At 39.5% G+C, this 25,092-nt stretch overlaps 1 protein-coding gene across 1 annotated transcript; it reads left to right on the top strand.

Moving 5' to 3' along the window:
• Nucleotides 1–361: 361 nt before the first annotated feature.
• setd3 (SET domain containing 3, actin histidine methyltransferase) lies at nucleotides 362–20,786 on the top strand. The gene is made up of 13 exons (XM_057343823.1): nucleotides 362–466; nucleotides 1,865–1,986; nucleotides 2,832–2,924; nucleotides 3,903–4,051; nucleotides 5,379–5,451; nucleotides 5,889–6,145; nucleotides 11,687–11,745; nucleotides 12,916–13,030; nucleotides 13,818–13,892; nucleotides 15,285–15,451; nucleotides 16,610–16,695; nucleotides 17,568–17,728; nucleotides 18,079–20,786. Exons 2-13 carry the CDS (start codon nucleotides 1,890–1,892, stop codon nucleotides 18,568–18,570), a joined length of 1,824 nt encoding a protein of 607 aa, XP_057199806.1. The 5' UTR covers nucleotides 362–466; nucleotides 1,865–1,889; the 3' UTR covers nucleotides 18,571–20,786.
• The last annotated feature ends 4,306 nt before the right edge of the window (nucleotides 20,787–25,092 follow it).

Genomic DNA, 25,092 nt, shown 5'->3' with positions numbered 1-25,092 from the left:
TGTGATTGACGTTTCCCTCTGCGAATCACGCTGGGCACACTTTATCCTTTTATGGTCAATTTATGGTTCTAAAGTAAACTTCCAATCACAAGACACACAAGCCATTTGGTCAAACCAACATTGTTAATCGCACCAATCGACTCTTGTCACCACCAATAAAAGTGCTGCAAAAAGTACCACCTTAGATTCAACCAATCATTGCTCGCAATTTGGCGAGATTAAATATATTTACGATTTTAGCCAATTATATAACAATTGTCGTAGTGCGCATGTCGTTTTATCCAATCAAAATAAGGCATCGTACACGCTTGGGCGGGACAAATACATTCTTGACCCAATCAGTCTTTCGAAAATCGTACGTGGGCGTGGCTGTCTCCGTCGACGCGAGTTTGGTTGAGCCAGCAGACCGATCTGAAGAGGATTGAGTTCCAGGTTGACAGAAGAAACACTTGCAGTCAATTGGAAGGTAGTTTCGTGTTAATATGTTTTAAATGATGTTTGCAACCCAACGTGGGTGATATAGTAATTTAAAACACATAATAAGCTTCATGTTTGAAATTGCTTTGCAAATGTACGCTGAAGAGGGTGCCTGCGTTAATGCAAAAAGTGTTGCGAAAGAGAAGCATGCTAGTTATTAATACACTGGTTGTGTCTTAAATTGGAGCCAGCTAACGTTATCCAACTAAAGCACAGTTTTGAGTATCATAGGCACAAAGCTGGAAGCCCAGAAATGCTGTTGAACGTTTCATACGCGGTATTGACACACACAAATGTTGCTTAGGTAGTCAACAGTAGCTTTTGTAAGAGCCATTGAATGGTAATTGGTATTTAGATATGTTAAAGTCAGAGTCCATTGCTGTTTTGTCTACATGCATTTGATCACTTGACATTTTAGCATTTAAAAATGAAGATTGAAATGCTATATAGTGGTGTATAATCATGTGAAGCAAATGATCATCTGCTAACGTTAGTAGGTTTGAATGGATGCATTGGGCCAGACTTTTAAGGCAGTTATTTTAAGGCATCAGGCTGCTGTTGAATATTATCTAACTGTTTTTCTTCTGAGCATTATGTAATGTCTTGACTTGTGTGAATGTTTATATGTTTAGTTTATTAATAAGATACTCATTTATGCAGTATGAAGGTGTCATGTCTCTGGCTGCTGTCCACTACTGTAAGCAAGCGTGAGTGCAGAACTGTTAGGTCCCTGACGGTTTCATTCTTAAGTAGCTTACTTTTAAGTTTTAAGTGTTTCTATCCGATTTGCTGTTAAGTAATATAATTAGGCCTGCCATTATTTTGTAAATAGTGGACATAGGTTTAGTAACATTTGGTGGCATTATCCATCTTGGAGAATTTTCCTGCTCAGTGTGGGATCTCTAAGATTCATGTCACAAAAGTCCTGTAGACCTGTGTTGCCAACAAATCCAGCAGCTGCAGTAGGAGTCATTTTTTGAATGTAACTAGCCTTCATGAATGTTAGCTATATCCTTAATGTTTACATAGTGGGTCCTAAGCAGGAATGTAGATGTGATTAGTGTCATTGGGCTGACTATAGCAGTGTTGTGTGTGTAATCCCTCTCGGAGACCATGAACTCTTTTTGGCAGGTCCAGAGATTGATTTTGAATGTAAAACATTGACATGTTTCTTCTATTTACCACTTATGGCTATGGTGTACCTAGTCCACTGGACATAAATATTTATAAGACCAACACTGAGCCAAGTACTTTTTCTTGCTTTTCGCTTTTAAAGCCTTTTAGGGTGCATAGAGAAGATCTGAACCATTTAAGTTGTATTGTTACTTTTAAATCAATACTTCTTTTATGGAAACTCTTGTTGTTTCAATTTTTCAACCTTTGCCAGCTATCCTCTCTCCTTGAACAGCAAGATGGGCAAAAAGAGTCGAGTGAAGACCCAGAAATCGGGGACCACAGCTGCGGTCTCTCCGAAAGAGATGATGAATTTAATCTCTGAACTGCTACAGAGTGAGTATAAACTGAAATGCTGTTAAAATGAATTACTCCCATGAGTACCGTGCTGTAATATGTGCATCACTTGATTTAATTGTTAGAATGCTTTTTTAATTGCAAAATGGTCCAAATGGATCTTAAAAAGGGTGTTTCTTGGGTACGGAATAGTTACCTTCATTTACAAGTAAATCTGTTTAGTATGTAATCATTTAACTTTAGCTTTGCCTTTTTGTTAAAAAAAAGGACACGCATTACAGGGATAATACCAATAGAGCAAACAATTGGTAAATTGATAGCTCAAAAATGAAATTGTCATTGTGTATCCGTGTGTTGTTCCAAACCATGTGACTTTGTTCTTCCATGAAACACTAAAGTATATGTTAAGCAATAAGCAGAATGTTAGGGCCAGTTTAGGGTCACCATTGAATTTTCATTTCTAGGTGAACAGTCCCATCCTCTTGTTTTGCTCAGGGTTACAGTAGTAGTAGCCCCTTTAAATTCAAGAGGGATTTGAACCTACAACCCCCACTAGCAGATCTCAACATAGTGTAGTCACTTATTAATGTTATTATTAGACGTGGACGATGGAATTCTGAGCTCTTTTGCAATTATTTGGTTGTTGGTTTAAAGTACATGGAGTTCCTGGAGTAACCCAGACATACCTGATTTATATAATACTAGAGTGCTCATTCAAAGAATTTATTTATAAATAAAATATAAATCAGCCATCTTCTGGTTACTCCATCTGCTTACTGTATAAAACTAAACAGATCACAGAACCTGTTGGGTTCTATTGACCCATGCATAGATGTTACCTAAAAATTTATTTAAATGATTTTTTTCTCTTTTCTGCTCTTCAGAGTGTAGCGGCACAGCTCCCTCTCCTGGGAAGGAGTGGGAGGAATACATTCAGATCCGAGCTCTGGTAGAAAAGATCCGAAAGAAACAGAAAGGTACTGAAGAAAGATCACTTTACATGAATATTATGATTTTGTAATAATAAAAAAGTACATAGATCATATGAATATGATTTTGTAATTCTGGAGCTTTCCATTGGACTGTGATCTTGAACTTCCTTCAAACAGGGCAAATCAAGTTAATACTGTCCTAGTTAGTTGGTATACTGTATATCTACCGGTGTTTATACAAGTTGTTTCCATTACTAATAACTAATTAAAAAAGTTCAATTGCAAAGAAATATTACAGGTTTAATAATATCAATAGTTATGTAAAATACTACTGATAGAAACTTTAAAACAGATAAAATAATGCATGTTTATAAGGTTAAACATGTACATGTGCTATTAAATTATTGAAATTTATTAAACTTAAAATCTCAGGGGGTACTTCAAGTAAATAACTTGCTACAATAATAATTTGCTACAAATAAAGAAAATCAGTGTAAGACAGAAATTAATGCAGATTTGGATGACAGGATGATGATTTAGATGTTTGGGTATAGTATTCCTTTAAGATCATATAAAAGAGGACTCTCACTTGCACAAGTGATGGTGTGGTGTTATACACACTTTATTTGGTAAACTGATTTTCACACTGTACAGGTTTGCCATAAACAAATGTAATGAACCCAGATCTACTGTAATAGCTTTGTTTGTAGTAGCTAAGGTTTTAATACAGCTCTGATGTGAAGTCTTATAAGACTTGAGGAAAATCCAGAGTAGTCTCCTTAATGGAGTATCAGAGATGCACATCAGAACACATAAGCATCAATAACATAAACATTTAACCACAATATTTGGTAGTAAACTACATAAGTAATAGGTAGAACCACTTAGTTCCACTATTGTGAGTTAGAGCAACATAATGCAGTAGAATAATGGAAACGATTACAGAGGGAACTTCTCACGGTGTGGTTCAATATACATACAAAAGCTAAATCAGCTTGTAATGGGATTTTGTTATTTCCTCAGGGGTGTCGGTAGTGTTCGAGGGATCCAGGGAAGACTATTTCTCTGAGCTGATGGGGTGGGCCGCCGAGTGTGGGGCTTCGTGCGAGGGTTTTGAGATCTCCAGTTTTGCTGATGAAGGATATGGTCTGAAGGCCACCAGAGATATTAAGGTTAGTGTATTTCTCCCCTAGTTCACAGACTATCTGATGCCAAGATGAGCTGGTCAACTCCTTGGCTGACTGCAATGCAGCTTCCTCTCTGGTTTATAAGTGTACAGTGATAAAGGAAATCGTTGGTCAGTATGTTGGTCAAACAACTTTTTTTATGTTTAAACTGTTTAAGCCAGTATGAGCAATTCAAAGGACTGCCTTGCGAGACTAATATAGTATCGCTCTGACATCACATGTTGGCTTGTGAACACACAGTAATGAGATTCATTCCATTGCAAATGTAAATTACATGTGTTGTATGTTGGCAGCGTTCTCCGCCGCCTACAGATCATGATGTTGTAATGTATATTGGCTGTAGATGAAATCTATGTAATCCTTTTGCTGTAATGGTCAGCAGATGAGTGTTTATTACAGGCCTGGGATTAGTTATCATGGGCTTGTTAGTGCTTTGGCACAGCGGGTGGGTGGAAGTATTTAAAGCGTTGATTGATTATAGAGGTTGTTGATCACGACAGGTCACTTTTACAGTCAGCGTTCAATTGACTTAAACGGCTGCTACTGTTGTTCAGATTGATGTTGTGTGGGTGCTTTTGTTGAGTGCAAGGTGAATTGGTAAATGGTAATGCAAAATTAAGTTTTACACAATATTTGTAAATTAAGGCGTCAAGAAAGGATGTGTAACATATTTGTGTTGTTCTTGGTATTAAACTAATTGTTCACCCAAAAATGAAAATTCTGTCATCGTTTACTCACTCTCAAACCTGTTAGACTTACTATTTTCTTTTGATTTTAATATATACACACATTTTAGATTAATTTTATTTCAGTTTTATTGTCTTTTAAATTCTAAAGCTATATTTGTCATTTTAAATCATCTGCCTTGAAAAGATGTCTTATTTATGTATTTTATCTGTCCTCTGTCAATCATTTTATGTAAAGCACTTTGAATTACCTTCGTTGTGTATGGAATGTGCTATATAAATAAACTTGCCTTGCCTTGCATTGACTTACTTTCTTTCGCAGAACACAAAAGAAGATATTTTGAAGAAAGTTCATAAACGACTTCTATTGTATGGACACAAAATGAACCAAAGTGAATGGGTGCTAGATAACAACACTCTTCAAAATATCTTCTTTTGTGTTCTGCAGAAGAAAGTAAGTCCAGCAGGTTTGAAATGAAATTGAGGGTAAGTCAATGATGACAGAATTTTTATGTTTAAGGGGAATTAGAGCTTTAAGCTTTATTGTACAGCTGATCATTGGTGAATTTGAGTAGTTTTGTGTTGAAAACACATGGCTTTTTTCTGTGGGTTTCTGTTTGTTCCAGGCAGAAGAACTGTTCCTGTGGATCCCCAGAAAAATGCTTATGACTGTGGAATCCGCAAAGAACTCTGTCCTCGGTGAGTTTACTCATAGCACTTTTCCATTGTCACTGAATACCACAAAAAGTTGAGCTCTAGCGTCTGTTTTGCATTACTTGTGATAATATTATTTGTGATGACAGCATACTTTTGAGCTTGTGTGGCATTCACAAATTTGGGAAAACCTGATAATTCATGTTTTCAGCATAAAAATGTAGATTTTTTTCATCCATAAATGTGTTTATTTTCTTGTTTAAATTTTAGTAATCACATACAATTATTGTATTTCGTTGATTTTTGTGTACACAATGTAAATAGCGTTTTTTGGTCAAACTGAACTTTTAGTCATGTCAGTAAAAACCTAGTGTGAAAACAACACTAAAGTGATCGTTAGTTGTTACCAATAAAAAAACGTGATTTTAAAATCTAATAAACTGATGTTTCCATTAAGTCCCTAACTTTACCATCATTCACAGGCCCTCTGTACAGTCAAGACCGGATCCTCCAGGCCATGGGCAATGTGACTCTGGCTTTACACTTGCTGTGTGAACGGGCCAATCCCAGCTCCTCCTGGCTGCCCTATATCAAGACCCTGCCAGCTGACTATGACACACCCCTCTATTTTGAAGAGGAGGAGGTGCGCCACCTGCTGGCCACACAAGCCATACAGGATGTGCTCAGTCAATACAAAAACACAGCCCGGCAGTACGCCTACTTCTACAAAGTAATCCACGTAAGTTTCACTCATACACATCTTTCCTTTGAGTTGTGTGCATATATGGAAGTAAATCACAATATTTGCCAACTCGTTTTTCACGTTATGTTTGAAATTGAATTAGACTCAGAGAGTTTTACCCAAAATGTGATTTAAAGAATGTAAATATCAGAAGCCACTTGCTTACGTGGTGTGGTCATGTAACAACATTGTGCAGCCAAAAACAGTTATTATTGCACATTACAAATAGTTTATTTTCTATTTTTACATGCTTTGTCCTGCATGTAATAACATTACACCCAATGAAAGATGGCCTCATAAAACCTTGCAGATGATTAATACAGGCGAAGCTGAAAGAACGAATTTTAGTTATTGATGTCACTGAATTCTCAATAAATAAACCTCTTCTCACTTTCTTCAGCAAGTCCATAGAGTTGTCCTCAAGGTATGGCTTTGTGCAGAGCGAGGTGACTGATAGCCCTATCTGTGTCTCATACATGGACTGCCAGCCATCTGAGTGAAGGGCTTTTTAAGCAATCACGCCTGAAGTTATTCAGACTCCGTAGCCACATGAATAGCTGTCCTTTACTCTGCTGTCTGCTAAGGTGAGGAAATCCAGTTTTAAAAGGATCCCTGCCGTTGGAGGCACATTGGAGATGGGTAAAGGAGCTTTATAATGCCCTCTTGCACCCAATTTCAGGGCCCCTGATAAGCTGCCATTGACATGGTTTAGAGATGGAGCTGCACTGATGTGCTGTGGCCAACAGGGGGAGATGTTTACCCCTTAAAATGCTCTTCAAAGCACATAAAGAGCAGACAGATGTGCTTTTAGTTTCGAGACACCTATTGAAGTGTTTTGAAGATGCCTTTTATTTATTCTGTCTGATACAAACACAACACAGTGGTTATGCAAATGTGACTGATTGCATGTCAGTTAGGGTTTTGATACCTGTTAGAAGTTTCACATTTAAATTTTAAAATGTGATTTTTAAAGGGACAGTTCAACCAAAAATAAAAATTCTGTCATCATTTACTCACCCTCGAGTTGTTCCAAATCTGTCTAAATTTATTTGTTCTGATCAACACAGAGAAAGATATTTGGAAGAATGCTTGTAACCAAACAGTTCATGGCCACCATTGACTACCATAGTAGGAAACATTACAATGGTAGTCAAAAGTGCCCCAGAACTGTTTGCTTTCCTACATTCTTCAAAATATCTTCTTTTATGTTCAACAGAACAAAGACATTTACAAAGAATTTTTTCTACTATGGTAGACAATGGTGGCCAAGAACTGTTTGGGTACAAGCATTCTTCCAAATATCTTTCTCTGTGATCATCAGAACAAAGAAATGATTACAGGAACAACTCGAGGGTGAGCATTTTGGGTGAATGTCCCTTTAAGATACACATCAAGATGTCAATTCCTTCAGATAGCTCTTTGATCTTGAATTTAATCCTGGTTCCTGGACCTTGTCTTGACTATTAAGGAAGCAATAATATGCGGTGTTCCTGCCCATTTTCATTCAGAATATCATCTGGTACGTTTTTGTTTCTTTCATTAGATGACTGTCAATTAGAGAAAAGAAAGTAATATTTCACATTGTCAAGATAAGGCATCAAATATTCATGCAGATTGTTAATGTATTTGTCACTGAGGAACTGTAGATGTTTTTCTTTATTAAATGTTTTCTGGTTTATAAAAGGGGGTGGGCGTGTAATTAGAAACAGTGTTATTGTTTTTCGTTCTCTGTTAATAACTTTAATCAAGTGTATTTATGCTGTCTTCCGTACAACGGTTGTGACAAATAACAGGAAACAATAATAATAAAATGTATGTGTCTGCTTCCTCAGGCCTTTGGCATCAGGCATCAAAAAGTTAATCAAGTCTTATATTGAAATTTTTCAACATTTCTTTGTCCATTAGGTGGCAGAAGTGAATCTTTCAAGGATCGTGGTGGAAATGAAGTGGTACTTCCACTCAAAGGACTTTTTCTGCAACTTATTCTTTTCAGCATGTACAGTAAACCAAAGCTTGGGAAACCTCTCAACGTAATACAATTCCATACCGACCGTGTAAACTTTTCCATTAACAGAAGGATTTACTCTGTGTGCGTTCGAGCAGGAGTATGGAGTGAAGTGAACATCTCATTCTTGCTCTGTGTCTTTTTTTTGAGGTTGACTTGAGGGGGAGGGTTGTCTTGCTGGCCCTTCGGTGAGCGTCCTGTCCCTTTTTGCGGCTCCTCTCCGCTCGGCTCTTCAGGTTGGGAGCCAGTGTCACTATAATGACTACTGTCAATGTCAGCCTCTCTTCTGAAGCGGCCGCAGATGACCGGGCTGGAAAATTAGCTTGTCGCATTGGCTTTGAATTGAATTGACCTGATTGTACCTTCCACACATGACTGACAACCCCAGCCCCCTTCTTCTGCCTCCTACCCCCGCCCGCTTTATCTGGCCACCCCCTCCCGGCATCTCTTCGAGAAGAACCAGCCCTTCACCTGCTGGAATTGAGGAGCTTTTTATATATATTTGCCTACGTGAAGAGGGATAGGCTGTTGTCAACGCCGGGCGCCCTCCGAGGAGTATCCGAGCGCCTCCCGTGTCCGCGGGGGACCAATGATAGCTGCGCCTTCCTCGCCGGGGCTGGATGCGCGAGCGTGTGTGGGGGAGGTGAACCTCATAAGGTGACCCCGGTATGCAGCGAATGCAAAGTAACCTTGGTGCGCCGCATCTGCCGCTGTTGATGAGAAATGAACCGGGTCCCAACGGTACCGTCGCAGCCCCCTCCCTTGCCGCACCTGGGAAGATATCTGTCTGACCTTCCTGATGCAGAGAATTTCGCGACGGAGTGCATGCGTGGTATTCGCCAAAGATCAGCTGAAACCAAAAACATGTAAAGAATAAAATCAATTCCGTTTGAAACTCAGCATGCACCGGGATGACGAGCTCGCTAATGCCGGCCGGTGTGGCGGAAGAGACTGCTCAGGGATCTCGGCTCCAGAAAGACCTCCTGGAGGCCACCGGCCAATTAGCCGCGTTTCCCGTCGTCCTCGTTAAGCGGAGCAGGCGCTCGTGGTGGGAGCTTTTGTTTTCTAATTGATTTACAGGGCTGTCCCCCCCTCACGTCTCTCTGAGCCACCGTGCCATTGTGCCACATGATGAATTACCTCTCTCTGGTGATGCTAATGTATCACAAGCTGAACCTGCAGCAGTGCAGCTGCCCTTTATCTCTGAAAACTACACCTCATCAAACGTGCCGTCTAAAACTACCTCGGTTTCGACCTACCTCTGTGTTATAAACTAGCTATGTGCACTTTATTTTTTTTGGCCGGACTGGTGGCCATATCGTCACCCCTAGTGCAGGACAGACCTCTCCGTGGTCTTCCTCGAGCCAGGTTCTCTCCCCCGTGAGGTTTATCACTCGGTTCAACTAATTATTGCCTTAATTGAATCTATTACGCTACTCAGGCACTCATCTGAGTATTCGGATCTCAGAGGGCTAAAAATATCATTAACGGCACTTTAACTCTTTTCAGGTGGCCTATAATGGATACAGATGCTGTCCTAAATGTTTTTTCGTTTTTATTTAGCCGTATTCAGCACATCTTCGCTTAAAAAAATCTGCAGAGAACACCGCTCCACACTCTCTGGAGATTTGCACTATTACTTCCGTCAAACCCGTAATGTGTTTTTTTTTATCCTTACGTGAACCAGCAAACCCAAGACTCAAACTCGGGACGCTGAATTCTGACTCGCTGGCTTTACAGGGGGCTTATCTTTTAATGGTTGTCCGTCATCGTACGCGAGCGCCGCTTCTGAGTCCGACGGTTCACTAAATTCAGTCGTCAGTGGACAGCTTGAGCTCTGTTGTTATAACGCCGCTTCTTCGACCTTCATCTACTTGAGCGTGCTACACCTCGTCTGAGTTTACGGAGTGGGTTAGGTCAGGTTCTTTGCTGTAGAGCTAGAAGTAAAAAAACCCACTTCCCTTAAACAAACCTGCAAATATATGATGTGACCACACACGTGCCTTTTGGTATCACCGTCTTCGCTAAGCGTGAGCAAGGGGGAATACAGGGCTCAATTAGTGTCAGGGAAATTGATTAATGGGGAGAGACATGGAAGGTAAAAGTTAGCTACTACTTCTGTGTGCTTTCTATTCTTCAGTTTGAGCGCCTAATGATGCAGTTTGATTCACAGGAGTTCGCGTCTCCCTTCTAATAAGCACACGTATGTCTGTGGATTACGTATCTGCAAAAGAGAGGATTATCTGAAGAGCGCTGTGTTTTGTTCTTAAAGGGATAGAACACCCAAAAAAGAAAATTCTGTCATAATTTACTCACTCTCTTGTCATTTTGCAGAACACAAAAGAAGATATTTAGAAGAACGTTGTTAACTGAAAAACAGCGGTACCCATATACTTCTATCGTATGAACACAAAACCAATGCAAGTCAATGGGTACCGATGTTGTTGTCTTCAAAATATATTATTTTGTGTTGTGCAGATGAAAGAAAGCCATACAGGATAGAACAAGACAAGAGGGCGAATTCCTTTTTGGGTGAGCTATCACTTTACAACAATTGTTCATCCCCAAATAAAAACCTTGTTGACTATATGTCGGATATTTGCACACAAATATGATCAAAATTTTATCCGACTTAAAAAAAAAAATGACAGGACACGTTAAGCGTTGCTTAAGACAAACTCGCACACTGAACCGACATCCGAGTTGTTTTGTGTACAAGTCTGTAAACAATTCGTCATTCTGAAAGTTTTCTTTGTTTTCTTATGTTTCACTCTCTGCATTTCGTTTTGTTGTCTGCAGGGCAGTTTTATCACCCGTTCTCCGTGATGGACCGATCACCCGAGCCGTGATTACGATTTTGCCGCACGAGCTCTTTGATGTATTGCGTTATATACATATCAACGCCATTACGGTTTGCGCAGTACCTCATTGTGGAGCAGCGTGCTTCATTTCACAGGACAAGCGCCACACACGCAGCCACGAGAGCACCTGTGGGGGGAAAAGAAGAATATCCTTCACTCTCAGCTTCATACCTACGTCTATTTTTATGGCTCATTTTGCATGTTCAGGAGGGTGCTACGGGCCGGCTGAATTAGACCCTGGCATTCTTTTCTCCCTCCATTCCCCCCCCCCTTTTCTGCAGGATCGTAGCTTTGCTTTTTTTCGCTCTCCATGACACCCGCTGCAAATGAGCCCTTGGAGGGAGCGAGTCTGTGGCTTTAAATGTAGATTTCTGTGGCACCAGTGGCTCTCTGTCACCCAAATTGATGAAGCAGATTTATGACGGCTGCTGGGCACAACAAATTAAGTTGACAGTGATGTATGGCGGGCTAATGCCACCGTGATCCTTGCATAGCACCACTGGACGCTCTCTGCCTGGCTAGACTCTTGTTAGGATCTGTTAGGCAGCCTATATAATGAAATTCAACTGACTGATTTGTGTTTTTCTTTTTTCTTCCTCTCTTTCTATCCTCCTCTCCCTCTTTACCTTCGTCTCTTCTCCTTTTTCCTTCCCTTCAATCTTCAATTCCCAGACTCATCCGAATGCCAGCAAGCTGCCCTTGAAGGACGCCTTTAGCTTTGACGACTACAGGTTGGTTGAAATGTCCTAGCGCGTTAAAAAAGTAGAACGTCTCTTCCCTGCCGAGGTTAAAAAACAGGAGGAACCGTTGGCCTCTGCAAACGAGGCGTTTGTTCTCATTGTTCTTTCATTAGCACCAAATTATCTGTGAAGGAATAATTTATCTTTGGTCCCCTTTCATCTTTACATTGTTGAATATGATGCAAGTCTGTGCTCCCGTTGGGCGACGTGTGAAGGGAATGAAATAGCATCTTGTCACAGCTAATGTTGTCTTCGGTGGACTCGTGATTTCGTTGCGTTCCTTTTAATAAATGATGTCCAGATTAGTTATAGGACTGTGGGAGGCATATTCTGTACTTTTGAAGGATTTTGTATTTGTACGTGAAGGCCACTTTTAATGTTGGTTAATGTTTCTCGTGTGAAAAACATTTGTTGAAAAACAAATGGGAGGTCATTTGTTAAAGTTATAGACGGTTTCAAAGCAACAAAATAAACAAACGTTACTAAGCATGCACGCTTTCGTGGCCCTGTAGATTATTTCTGAAAACAAGCAAAAGAAACGACAAGTAAATTACTTAAGATAGCAAGTTAAAAGTATGTCTAGCCAGTTGATTTTGGGTTACCAGTAGAAGAACCATTACTTGGCTAAACTTAAATGCGACGAAGTTACACGACCCATTCAACAAATTGTTTATTTAATAAAATGAATCTACAATAAAATTCAACAAATTGTTTATTTTATACCAGTATTATATGTAAGATAGGAACATAAATTAATATTAATTCAAAATCAAATAAAATATAAATACTTATTAGTCACTAGCCAGACCGATGAACAAACACAGACCGGAAGTTAACTTTGAAACCGTCTATACCACTTTTAAAACAGTTGTCTGATTTGTCAATAAATTAACTTTTATAGTAGAAAGATTTAATAGCCCATTTTGGGTTTTCAAAATGTTTCTAAAAAATGTTTTAAGTATTTTGTTTTAAGTTATGACTGGTCATAAAACTGCCTTGCCGTCTTTAACTCTGAAAAAATCCATTTGAAATTGCGGTGGAAACCCAAGGTCAAAACGAAAAAATGATCTTTAAAGATTACAAATGGAACCACTTAATTGAATATGAGACACATATGAACCGATTTGTATGTATAATGATATAATGTCATTTGCTTCTCAGGTGGGCAGTGGCCTCTGTGATGACCCGACAGAACCAGATTCCCACAGCAGACGGTAGTCGGGTCACACTGGCACTCATTCCGCTGTGGGACATGTGCAACCACACAAACGGCCTGGTGAGTCCTCAACATGAATGCCACAACCAAAATCATACGTGGTCAGCAGGAGGATAAATGTTTTAGAAAGAGAGGTTTAGGCATTCAAATTGCATGTCACATGTTTATTGTGCTTTCAGTTGAATAGCACGCCTGAAGTACACATAACATTCACTTTTAAAGGATGCAGAAGCAAAATGTAATGCCCTTTTTCAGCAGATTATGCCTTGATCTCGAGGGATCTTTTATATTTATTTAGATAATTTGTCTTTGATTGCGCTCCGTGGCTTTTGCCACAGAGCAATATATCGCTTGTGTTTATATGACTGTGTAATGCGCTTATGTCCTAAAATGAAGTTTTGCTTCAAATGATCATTTGCATTGAAAATCAGTCATTAAAATGGGTAATGAAATGGTTTTTCTCTGGTTAAGGCTTAATAAAAACATATTGTATATTTTAGTAGCAGCTAGTTTTTTTTTACAGTTTATGGTTAGTTCGATTTAGTTGATTTCCCAGTCATTTTCACAGATTTAATAGTAAAGGATTGTATTTGTTGGTGTGTTTTTGTGTAAATCAGCATACGAATAGCTGGCCAAAGCTAACAGACGTGGTCGACATCATAATTAAAAATGAATTTCATGTAAAATAAACATTTGACTGATATCAACATGAGTTAGCAGATGTGTGGGACGTAGATTTGGCGGAAATGTGTAAGCAGCAATGAAAAATGTTGTACAGTAGAATGTTCCTTAACAGTCTGTGACATTTCTCTACTGTGAATAAACCATTTTCTGTGTTCTGTTTTAGATTACGACTGGTTACAATCTAGAGGACGACCGCTGTGAATGTGTAGCTCTCAAAGATTACAAAGAGGCCGAACAGGTAAGTGCCGTGACCCCGTGCAACATCTTTACCAATGTAAGATCAAAATTAGGATGACCTTACAGGATGAATCCCTAGACGATAGTTGGCTGTTTGCCAATATATGTTGCAAATCAATATTACAAATGCGCATTTCTTCATGCAAGAGAGCTAATGCGCGGGCTTAGGCTTTTCCTCGCACCAGTGAGAGTTTATAATGTGCCGGCTTTCAGCGCACGAGAGAGCTTGTGATGCATGCGGCTCGGGCTTTTCCTCGCAGGAATTGCTATGCGCGTGAGGGTTTAAAACCAGCGCACGAGTTGTTCCCGTTTGGCAATCAAGTAATAACAGCGCACGCAGGCATCAGTGACGCATTTGGATGAATGATATTGACTTATAGCAATAGTTTACTTTCTCTCGTTTAAAAGGTTGCGGTGGTAAATAACAATGTTGCCAACTGCACTGAACTTAAACTCTGATAGAATGCTAATTGCAGTCACACATGAGCATTTTCTAGACACGTAAGCTTCTATTTTTGTCCACAAATCCATTTTGTCATAGATAAATGCGTAATTGCCCCGCCCCTCGATACTATCGTGTATCGGCGATCCGCAGGCTGGCGATAGAACGATCTGACTATAGAGAATTTCCCCCAACACTACTCTCTACGTGAGGGGCAAAAAATGTGAATTTCATGCCATGCATTGTCCCCCTAATACGCTTGTACACTTTCGATTTCCATTCTCACTTATCGCCACTGCTCTGCCCATGATGCATTTATCAGCCAGCGGTCATTACGCAGGCCTAGGGGTAATATCAGATCAGAGGCATTCAAATCCAGCCACGAGGACAGCGGATGTGCAAGGTCCGCAGTGACAGGGCAGGTATACCCCCCCACTTACAAGAATGTGAATTATTTGATAAGATTTGGAGAGACAGCCAGTGAAAGAAGGCGAGTGCGGGGGCCGGCGCGCGGGACACGGCGAGGGTTGGGGGCGAGTAGGAAGGGCCGTTCTGTGAGCGTCGCTCTGTACAGAACCGTTTGATCCCTGATTCCTGCTGCTGATTTCGCACCATGCTGGAAGTCGATGTGAAGAGGCCGAGAGCAAGATTGAACTGTGCTTTTCTCACCCCCTCCTTACTCTGTCTATTGGGCTTGGGCTTTATCTCTCTCTTTCACACTTACTCTGCACAGTGCTCTCAGTAAATGTTACGGATGTATGGTAGGGCTAACGTTAGAGGTGTTTGGAAGCATATAGACATATGTTTTGGGGACTAAATTATCAGTGGGTGATAATACAGGTTGCATGTGTGACCCTACAGTATAATTGACCTGTGTATTCATTTGTCATAGCTGCCTTTGATGCTTTGGTTTCTCACAAATATGCCTCATTCTCTTCTCTGCCTTTCTAGATCTATATATTCTACGGGACGAGATCCAATGCAGAGTTTGTGATCCACAACGGTTTCTTCTTTGATGATAACGCACATGACCGCGTAAAGATTAAGTTGGGTGTGAGCAAGAGCGAGCGTTTGTATGCGATGAAGGCCGAGGTTCTGGCACGTGCAGGCATACCCGCGTAAGTAAAGCAATTCCAACTTATTATAATTTTTTTACATTTCTATTGATCACATATCATATTGTGACACAAGATGACCTGCAGTGCCCTTTCAAATTATTAGCATTGGTAAAGAGAAGCCAAGGAAGCCATGGGAAAGTTTAAAGCACAACTAAAAATCTTAAAAAAAAACACGAGGTTTAATTGTAAGGAGTCATTTTTTGTTTAATTTATGTTTGTTTCTTTAATTTGTTAAAAAATAATTAAATTTATCCTCAGCTATGCAGGGCACAGTTTTTGTATTGTATTTGCATTGTATTTAGCACTGCACAATTTATCAAATTTATAAAAATATTGCGATATCCCAGGATGCATATTGCATATTATTTGTTATACTGTTCACTTTAAGTTGTAGTGATAATAATTTTACGTAAAAAGTTTTTTTGAAAAATGTAAACATTGCTGGTCTTTTGGAAGACGTAAACATTGCTGGTCCAGAACAACTTCCCGTTTCAGTTTTTTAACATTACACAAACGTTTGAACAAAATACAACCAACAGAACCAATTAAAAATGTTAGATGGAAAAGATGTACGATTTAAAGAAATTCAAATAAAAAATGAAACCGGAAGTGCTTCTGAACCAGTGTTTACAGATTACGAAGTAGTCTATTGTAATATAATTTAAATTGATTTTACAAACTATCACACATTTCATTATACAGTATATCGCAAATTTTACTGGAGTATTGTGCGGCTCGAATTGTTAAATACTGTCTCTCTCTCTGAACAATATCATGTAAAAATGTCCTCATTGATATATAAATACTGTATAATCCATCCAGGCGTGTGAAGTTGCCTTTTGATTCTGGTCAGAGTCTAGATGCTTCTTTTCATCCCAGTGTTAAGTCAGACAGGAAGAGGCCATAGATTTGCTCCAGTAATTAAACGGTAAATTATAAATGATTGAGCGTGTTTTTAAAAATGCATCAAGTTCAGTGGCCTCTCATCGCTTCAGATCAATCAGTTGTCATGCGACGTGGAGCAGCGCCGCGGTCTCGTGCAGGCGGGAGGCTTCCATTAGCACCTGCCCGTTCCGCTGGAGTTAATTGGGGTTTAATTTGAGGGAGGGGAGCCGGAGCACCCTGCTTTGAACCTTCTCTGGTTCTCTGCCTCCACAGGTCCAGCATTTTTGCACTCCACTGCAGCGAGCCGCCCATCTCTGCTCAGCTTCTGGCCTTCTTGCGTGTCTTCTGCATGACTGAAGGTAAGAGCATTCAACTGTCTGGGAACCTGAGGCATGGGAAACAGGAAGTGAGAGGCTTTGTTTCATAGCATGTCCCTATACAAAACTAGACAAGAGAAACGAGATGTGTCCGGATTAGCATTCTTTGAGTATGTGGTGTGATTAAAAATTAAAGGAAAAATTTTAAGTGTAGGATGAATGTATTTCCATACTATAGCCACTTTGTTTGAATTGTCCTTTGACCTGTTTTGGGCCTGTGAAAATAATTGCTGTTAAAATGGGACTGTAATGGTAGCCATAAGAAACTTTTTGGTGCCAAGAGAAGAGCCTCTAATGGCCTGGCATTGCAAAGTGTCTGGTGAATCAGTTGATATTTTGTCATTTCCAGCTATTGCGTAATGAATACTTCATATTCACACTCATTTGATATATTGCATAATATAATATAAAGAAGGGAACTTCGCATATTCGGACATGAACAAGTGTCCCTCAGGTGTTTAATAGATTAAGACAGTCCAGCAGATGTGTGCAAGGACTGATTCACAGTCAGAGATAACCAGTAAAATATTTATAAGCACAAGAAATTTTTGTCATAAATCCCATAAAGCCAGGCCATGTCCTCTGGCAAGACCTCTTAAAGTCTAAGCCTATACATTATTCAGATTTTTTATGTTAATTTTTAAACAAAGCGCAGCCCCTGCGCTGGGGGCTTCTGTTTTACCGGTGTGACAGGGTTCGGCGACGCGCACCAACGAAATGCTCACTCGCGAAGCCCTTTCATCTCATTAGCAGCCGTGTAATCATACCTTACGTAATCGCGGCGAATCAGACCTGCTGGCGCCGTAGCGCGGGAGATTACTCGCTTAACCAGAGAGTTGTGTTTCTGATTGCAGAGGAACTCAGGGACTACCTGGTGGGCGATCACGCCATCAACAAGATCTTCACCCTGGGCAACGCTGAGTTCCCCGTCAGCTGGGAAAACGAGATCAAGCTGTGGACATTCCTGGAAACGCGGGCCACGCTGTTACTCAAGACGTACAAGACGACCTCAGAGGTGTTTTTAAATGATCTCTCCCGACGTTTAGATATAATGAAGATCATGAAGTAGTTTAAGAAGTTAAACAGTAATACAGCAAAAGTCGGCCATAAATGTCATGGTGCCCACTAGAGGGAACAGATCATTAAAGACATTTTTAGCCAGTTAAAGTGAGATGGTACATCTAAACTACCATGTGCGATTCACCTTTGACCCTTAATTCTGCATGACTGTCCCATTTATGTCATTTTGTTTTTCATTTATATTTACGCATTTGGCAGATGCTTTTATCCAAAGTTTCTTACAGCTAACAAAAAAATGAGCCAATGGTCATTGATATGAAATGTTTATTATTGTGTTTTGTCCAGGAGGACCGTTCCATGCTAGAAAAACCCGACCTATCCCTGCACTCCCGCATAGCTATAAAACTTCGCCTGGCCGAAAAAGAGATTCTCGAGCGTGCCGTGTCCAGCGGTCGCACCAAGCGCCTGCATTTCCAGAAGCAGCTGGATGAAGGGGCACCGCTGCCACTGTACGAAGAAAGCGACATCGCCCTTCTGGAAAACACTGACGCCAAGCTTCCCATCATCCTGCGGAAGCTGGAGGAGGAGGATGAGCGTCTTGAGGAGGAGATGAACCTGGTGGAAATGAAGCCGGATGAGGCCAGCCTGGCCGCCTACAGGAAAACAGTTCTTAACGGCGGGTCTAAAGATGTCAACGGCACTAAAGAAGATCCTCCAGGAAGTGATGCTGTGCCAGAGGGTAAGGAGACGGGAGATGGGCTTGAGAAGACACCTGAAAGCCAAGATGAGCCAAGTACCAAACGAACTGAAGATGAAGCAAAAGAAGGCAGCGAATAGTCTTGAGCATGGTGGCAATCGTTGTTCCTGCTATTTATTTATTTTCGTTCGAGAGACTCGCACAAATAGGAGCAGAAGCTTTCTAAACAAAGGCAGTGGATTTCAGTTTAGTTCTTTTTTGCCTTTTTATTAAATGAAGCTTGTGTATGGAATATGAACTAGCTTAAACTAAGAAGCCTGACGTTTTATTTTGTTTCGTTTGAGTTTTATATCAGTGCCACATTGGTTTCTTTTGTAGTAGCTTCGCTCGCGCTGCCAGAAATGACTGGACTCCTGTCTGAATGAAAGCTTGCGTGCACCTCACAAAATTAAAGAAAATATACTATATTGAAGGACATGGCAGCGCTGCCAAGGATGTTTCTGTTTATCTAAAATGCTGATGTAGAGAGTTGACTTCTCTCTAACAGCCGTTACTGTAGATCATTCCAGAAACATTGTTGTGTTGCTAGACAATCATTATTCTTTTAAGGTTCTGACATCAATCTGCGAGATCATCGATGCCTGTAGCGCTGCTTGCTCACTGTTACCCTGGTAAAAAGTCTAGGTTTTCTAAACAAATTTAGTCCGCAAAAACACGTTTCTATACATATTTGTTATCTACTTCAGAGAACAGTCAACACATTCTCAAAGTGATTTTTTTTCGTTTGGTATTTGAACATTGTTGTAACCCGTAACCGGAGAATAAGAGGCTGTTGGTGACCGTGAGGTTGCTACACGCTGTGAATGTAGTTCAGTCTGTGTTAAAATCACTCTTGAGTATGTTGCTTATACACTAGTTTTAATACTTAATATTATGCTTCTGAGACAACTTAGCAGTAAATATGAAGAGTTGAAACATTGTACCATCTTCGCAAATTCAGTTTTATTTTCTTTGTTTTTACGACTATTCGCCGCAACCCCAACATCATTTCTCTGTTGCATCCGTCTTTTAAGCTTTAAAGAAGTAATGTAGTTGTTCTTTAGATGTGAAACACTGCTCCAGGATGGATTTGAGTTTATGTTTTAGTGCTGAGTAGCTTTTTTCAGTTGAGCCGTCAGTAGACTTGTCATCGAAATTCATGACAATTTTTTCCCAACAAGTTTTTTTGTTGTTGTTGATTCCTGTTTTTATGTTATAGTATTAAAACCGTTTAATACACTGTTCAAAATAGACTCAAGAAGGATTTTCGAGAGATTATCATGTTCTTGCTGCTTCTTTATATAGATTTATAGCTTTGGAAAGCTTACAGCTTTAATACATATTCTAAAATCTTGTGATCTACAGTAGCCATAAAGAAGATCCACAGTGGATTGCACTGAAACCGTATGCCAGTGGACTGTATAGACTCATCAGAATCCAAGTTCTGTGCATTTTTTCACCCGAATCGAATAAGGTGGAGTGCTTTTCTTCAAATCGTTCACCTGTCATGTAGAGAAATCTTTACTCCCATTAGGAGACATAAGGGCACTGGTCCATTGTCCTTTTATTCTTGGTTTCATGTGGATGGCAAAAAAAGAGGTTTTATTTAATGTACTTTTTCATTCTATGCCACCCAAGCCCCATTACAAATTTATAAAAGAAACATTATCTTGAATCATTTAATTCGGGGCAATTAAATTTTGAAATTCCGCATTCATTATTCATGGGCTCCAAGATAAAACCCCTTTAATCCGTGAATAGATTATTATAATGGGCGATAGTGTGGGCAGTGGTAAACTCGGGCAGCTCTGCACATGTCCGGTATTGTTAGTATTCTTCTTGTCAGGGCTGAGAGCAGGAGTGCATGGAGCTCCCTTTGGCCTGGGACCATGGCACCAAAGTAATTCTTCCTATGAATAATACACTCAGCTTCTATTAATATACAATGCTGTCAAGCTTTGGGCGGAGGACCCATTGTCATGCACGTATTTACCAATACATGTCACTTGTGCCATACTGGGGGATGAAGGGTATGTTTGAAGGTTGGGAGGTCACGTTTACATGTGTTACGTGGTGAAGGCCCAAGCAGCAGTGTGTTAGACGTGTAGAGTTGACGTTTTAAGTTGGAGAATGCACTCTTGAAAATAAATGTTTCAAAATGTAATTTTTTTGAATGGTTTTTATGTTTTTTTTTTCATTCCTAATGATCAAGATAACATTGTGAGGACAATTTTCATGTGTATTCTCAGATTTTTTTATTACTTCGAACCAATTATGCATAATAATGTAACACTAAAATAAAGGTTCCTAAAAGGTGCTTTTTTGGCTAAACGCTTTACAAAAAGGTCCTTAAAAGAAATAACCATTAATGTTTCCCCAAAGAACAATTCGTTTAAAGGTTCTTATACCGTTTTTTTACCTTTTATAATCAAAGTATTTTGACACAAAATACAATAAACCTTGTGTGAAACGAAGATTCTTCTGATGTTAAAGGTTCTTTATGGAACCATTCAGCCAAGAATGGTTCTTCTTAGGCAAAGCGTGTATATTCCATAAAGAGCCTTAAAAGTTTACAGAACCACAAAAGTTCTTTGGGTGGAAAGGGTTCTATACATTGTTTTATTTATTTTGAAGAAATAAATATTTTTAAGACTATAGAACTTGTTTAATCTACAAGTAATGTGAATCCTAACTGCTGCTATATGAACCAATAAAGATCGTGTAGTAATTCACCCAAAAAATGAAAACTTGTTATCATTTACTCACCCTCGTCATTTCAAACCTGTATGACTTGCTTCTGCAGAACACAAAAGAAGATATTTTTAAGAGTGTTGTTAACCTCACTTCTACTATATGGACACAAAATCAAAGCAAGTCAATGGGTAACGCCGTTGTTCGGTTACCAACAATCTTCAAAATATCTTCTTTAGTGCTTTGCAGTAGAAAGAAAGCCATACAGGTTTGAAATGACAAGAGGGTGAGAAAATGATGGCAGAATTTTCATTTTTGGGTGAACTATCACTTTCATTTGGAGTGTAGATGTGTGATTTTCGTCTAAGATCTCTGTCTTTTAAACTATTCACATTCACCAATGCTGAACTAGTGTCTTGAGGTCTCCGTTTTGTCAACTAACGTTTCTCACGAACAGCATCTCTACATTTAGTCACATCCCGCCTTCCTCAAATAGAGGATTATGGGTATCTTCTACCTGTCTAACCGTGGGAGTTGTTTGTTTATATTTTAAGCTGAATCTGTGAACAGTTTGGTACACGAGGTGGTTGGAAACAGACTGCAGTCAAGGCTGTTCACACATTACTGCGCAGGTGAGAGAGAAAGCATGGTGATTCGTGTGAGAATACTTCAGCCTGCCTCTGTGTGGTTTTTAGCTATGTGGCCATCTGACATGACACACGGCTGGAAATGTTAACGGTCATATTTAGAATGAGCCCTTGAACAATAACAGAGAAACAGCCTTGTCTTCTCCAGCCCTTTGAAGTGGTTAGTGCTGCGTTTGACTTATTCCGTCCTGTGAGATGAAGTGAGACTTTAATATGTAATAGCTGTGGCTTTTTCTGACCACAGCAGCCTTGCGTGTTAAACCAATGTAAAAGACGTTTTATGAGTGCAGTGTTTGCATATTAGTAGTCATTGTAATAGGAACAGGAATTAAAACGTCTAATGTCTGTAACCTCGCAAAAAGACATTTACTTGTAGACATACGTGAATTGGAGTTCAGACGTTGAAGTCTTCTTCCCTGTGTAGGTCACTGACTCCAATCCAAAACTATTACAGTATTTTTAAGGGGAAAGCAGGACAATTGTAACTAGACTTTACACTTCCAACCATGTAAAAAAAACATTTGTCCATTAGAAAAGCAGTAGCACCTCTTCTCACGATTTCCATGTATGCATTTGGCAGACGCTTTTTTCCCAAAGCGACATTAAACTAAAGTATTTTTATCAGTATGTGTGTTCCCTGTTGTATTAGCATGGCGATCATTTTAGTAATGCTTTCCTGAGCAAACACCACAAAAAAAGGGTTTTCTGTCTTTAATGTTTTCAAAGCAGTTGAGGCTTTCATAATGGAAGTACATATTTATAATTAATGAGACGGACCAAAGGTTTGGAGATGAGCAGGCCTGGCCTAGCGTGACCGGCCCACACCACTCTCGACCCTTGCGTTGATGGAACCAAGATGGTGTGAACAAGTCCATGATTTCAAGAAAGAAAAGCGTTAAGATGATTGGGTGGCATTTTTGCACAGGCTTTTTTCATAGGCTAAAGTTGTTTTGAAAGCTTAAACGGCGTATTTGGAGCTGCTGTGTAATGTTTAAACGGCTGAACTGATAGCGATATTGGCCGGGTTAAAAAACAAAAATGGTACCCTGTGGTCACACACAAGTCAAGCTGAAACTTGAGTTATGAGCCAGCGCCTGGTTTACCATCTGTTATCGTTGCTTTAAATCTAACTTCTGAAAGGACTTGTTTGTGAGCTGCTTGGGTAAATATTTGCTAGGCTTACACCAAAAAACATCCAATTAAAATGTTTCCTTTCCTGCTATCGCTTACGGGCTCGCCCCTTTGCTCGGCACCGGTCCCAGAAGTCCTGCTTGAAAGTAGCAGAAGTTCATCCTGATTTCATATTCCTTTTCAGCAAGCAATATTTAATTTTTAATCCTATTTAAGCCAGCTGGAAATAGTATTTTGCAACAGTGAAACCACGGCATGTATAATTGATGTCTTGTCTTAGCTAATGCAGTGGGAATGTTTAGCAGCGGAGGGCGGGAGCGAGTGATGCATAGTGGGGCCCCTGGGCACCGGCGGAGGACGGCCCGCTATCCAGAAAATGGAAAATGGGCCTTTGCTCAGGGTCTGCTGGCAAATGCAAATGACATGCTGATAAGGAGCCATAAATCCATTGTATGTGACATACCCTGTGCTGCATTCCTGGAGCATTCGCCTGTGACACATGAATAGGCAGGATGACCTCTCGACAGCGGAACACAAAGGGACTGAAAACCTCACATGCTGGGGGCTTGTGGAAGCTGGTTGTGTATAGGTGGGCAGTTGACATGACATGATTTTGCTAATATGATAATAAAACTTATTTAAAGTGTTAATTTTTTAGTCATTTTAAGTCAAATGTGGAAATAGTACTATATGTGACTGTCCTTCGTCTGAAGTACTGTATCAGATTCCTAAAAATAGAAACGTACCAATAAAAAAGCATTATAAAGCAATTTCTATGGTTTTGAAAGTTCTTGAAAGTTTGAAAAAACTTTAAATTAAATTTATTCAAATAGTGCAATTCGATCTGATGGCAATTCATAACTATTTTACAAGGTGACTAATTCACATTATTTCGGACATTATTCACATTAATCCCATTTGGACATTTTGGTATCTTATGATCTGTTTTTCCGTCAGTAACTGTTAGGTTTAGGGGTGGGGCGTATTTAGGGGTGTCACAATATAACGGTAATAACAATAAATGATATAACAAAAATGTGATTATCACTATCGTATTACACATTTGATAATATTGTAAATTATTTAACACCCATTTGAAATTTTGCTAAGAGCCACAATGGTTACAACAGCTCTCTCGCCATCTCCCTACTATCATATTCATTGGTCGAAAGAAAGAATTAAATTGAAGGTAAACTTGACTGATACAATTATTTATTTATTTTTAATAAATCAACATATCTCGATAATATGGTTATTATACATTCTTTTGGCCACAATAACTGTGTTGTGAAAAGAATGTTACAATAGAAGTGAATGGGGGGCTGTGCTGTTCTGTTACCAACATTTTTCAAAATATCTTCTTTCGTGTTCTGTAGAAGACATACAGGCTTAAAATGACAAGAGGGCGTGTAAATGATGACAGAATTTTTAATTTTGGGTGAACTATCCCTTTAATTCATACGATATACACTGTGTCACCAGACGCAATGTCTAATGATGTTATAAAGGTATCTTTTCCATGTTATTTGGAGTTTTTGTCCATTCCAACTCTGATGGTAATATGCAAAAGATACAATGGATTCTATATTCAAATTTTTTTCTGGTATGGAAACCTTGTAAAAGTTGTAACTTAACTCTATTCCTCTGACGTCCTGCTAAATAGTGTTATAATTATTGTCTATGCTGTTTTCATGCCTTCATTTTAAAATAAACACATGGAATATTTGTACTTTTAGAAAATCATCACACCGTTGGAATATATAAAAAACATATGACAACAAAAAGTTTAAGTACACTTCAAAAAAAATCTCAACCCAGCTTTGGGTCAAAAAGGGCGAACCTCTGCTGGGTTGTTTGAACACAAAATGCTGGGTAGTTTTAACCCATTTTTTGTATCAAATATAATCATTTTCTGGATTACTTTAACCCAACGGTTGTGTTTATACAGTTTTGACCCAACGCTGGGTCGAAAATAGCACAACATTTTTAGAGTGTAAAAAGTATGTAAAGTTTAACCTAAAGTCCTGATGTGCAAAAGTAAAGTTCATGTATACTATAAACTACCCAGATATATTTCTGTCCAACGTCCCCAATTTGTGGCCCGTGGAAGGTCTGCACCAATCCATCCTGTATCTCCTAGTGAATCCTCACCTG

This window comes from Triplophysa rosa, linkage group LG10 (assembly GCF_024868665.1).
Source record: "Triplophysa rosa linkage group LG10, Trosa_1v2, whole genome shotgun sequence".
Taxonomy (NCBI): Eukaryota; Metazoa; Chordata; class Actinopteri; order Cypriniformes; family Nemacheilidae; genus Triplophysa; species Triplophysa rosa.
The sequence above is the reverse complement of the archived record's forward strand: the minus strand, read 5'-3'. Positions and strand labels throughout refer to the sequence as shown.

Coding starts and splice junctions, on each gene's coding strand:
- setd3 (XM_057343823.1), top strand. CDS start 1,890: ATGGGCAAAAAGAGTCGAGTGAAGACCCAGAAATCGGGGACCACAGCT. Junction 13,031..13,817: donor GCAACCACACAAACGGCCTG/GTGAGTCCTCAA, acceptor GTTCTGTTTTAG/ATTACGACTGGTTACAATCT. Junction 17,729..18,078: donor CGTACAAGACGACCTCAGAG/GTGTTTTTAAAT, acceptor TGTTTTGTCCAG/GAGGACCGTTCCATGCTAGA.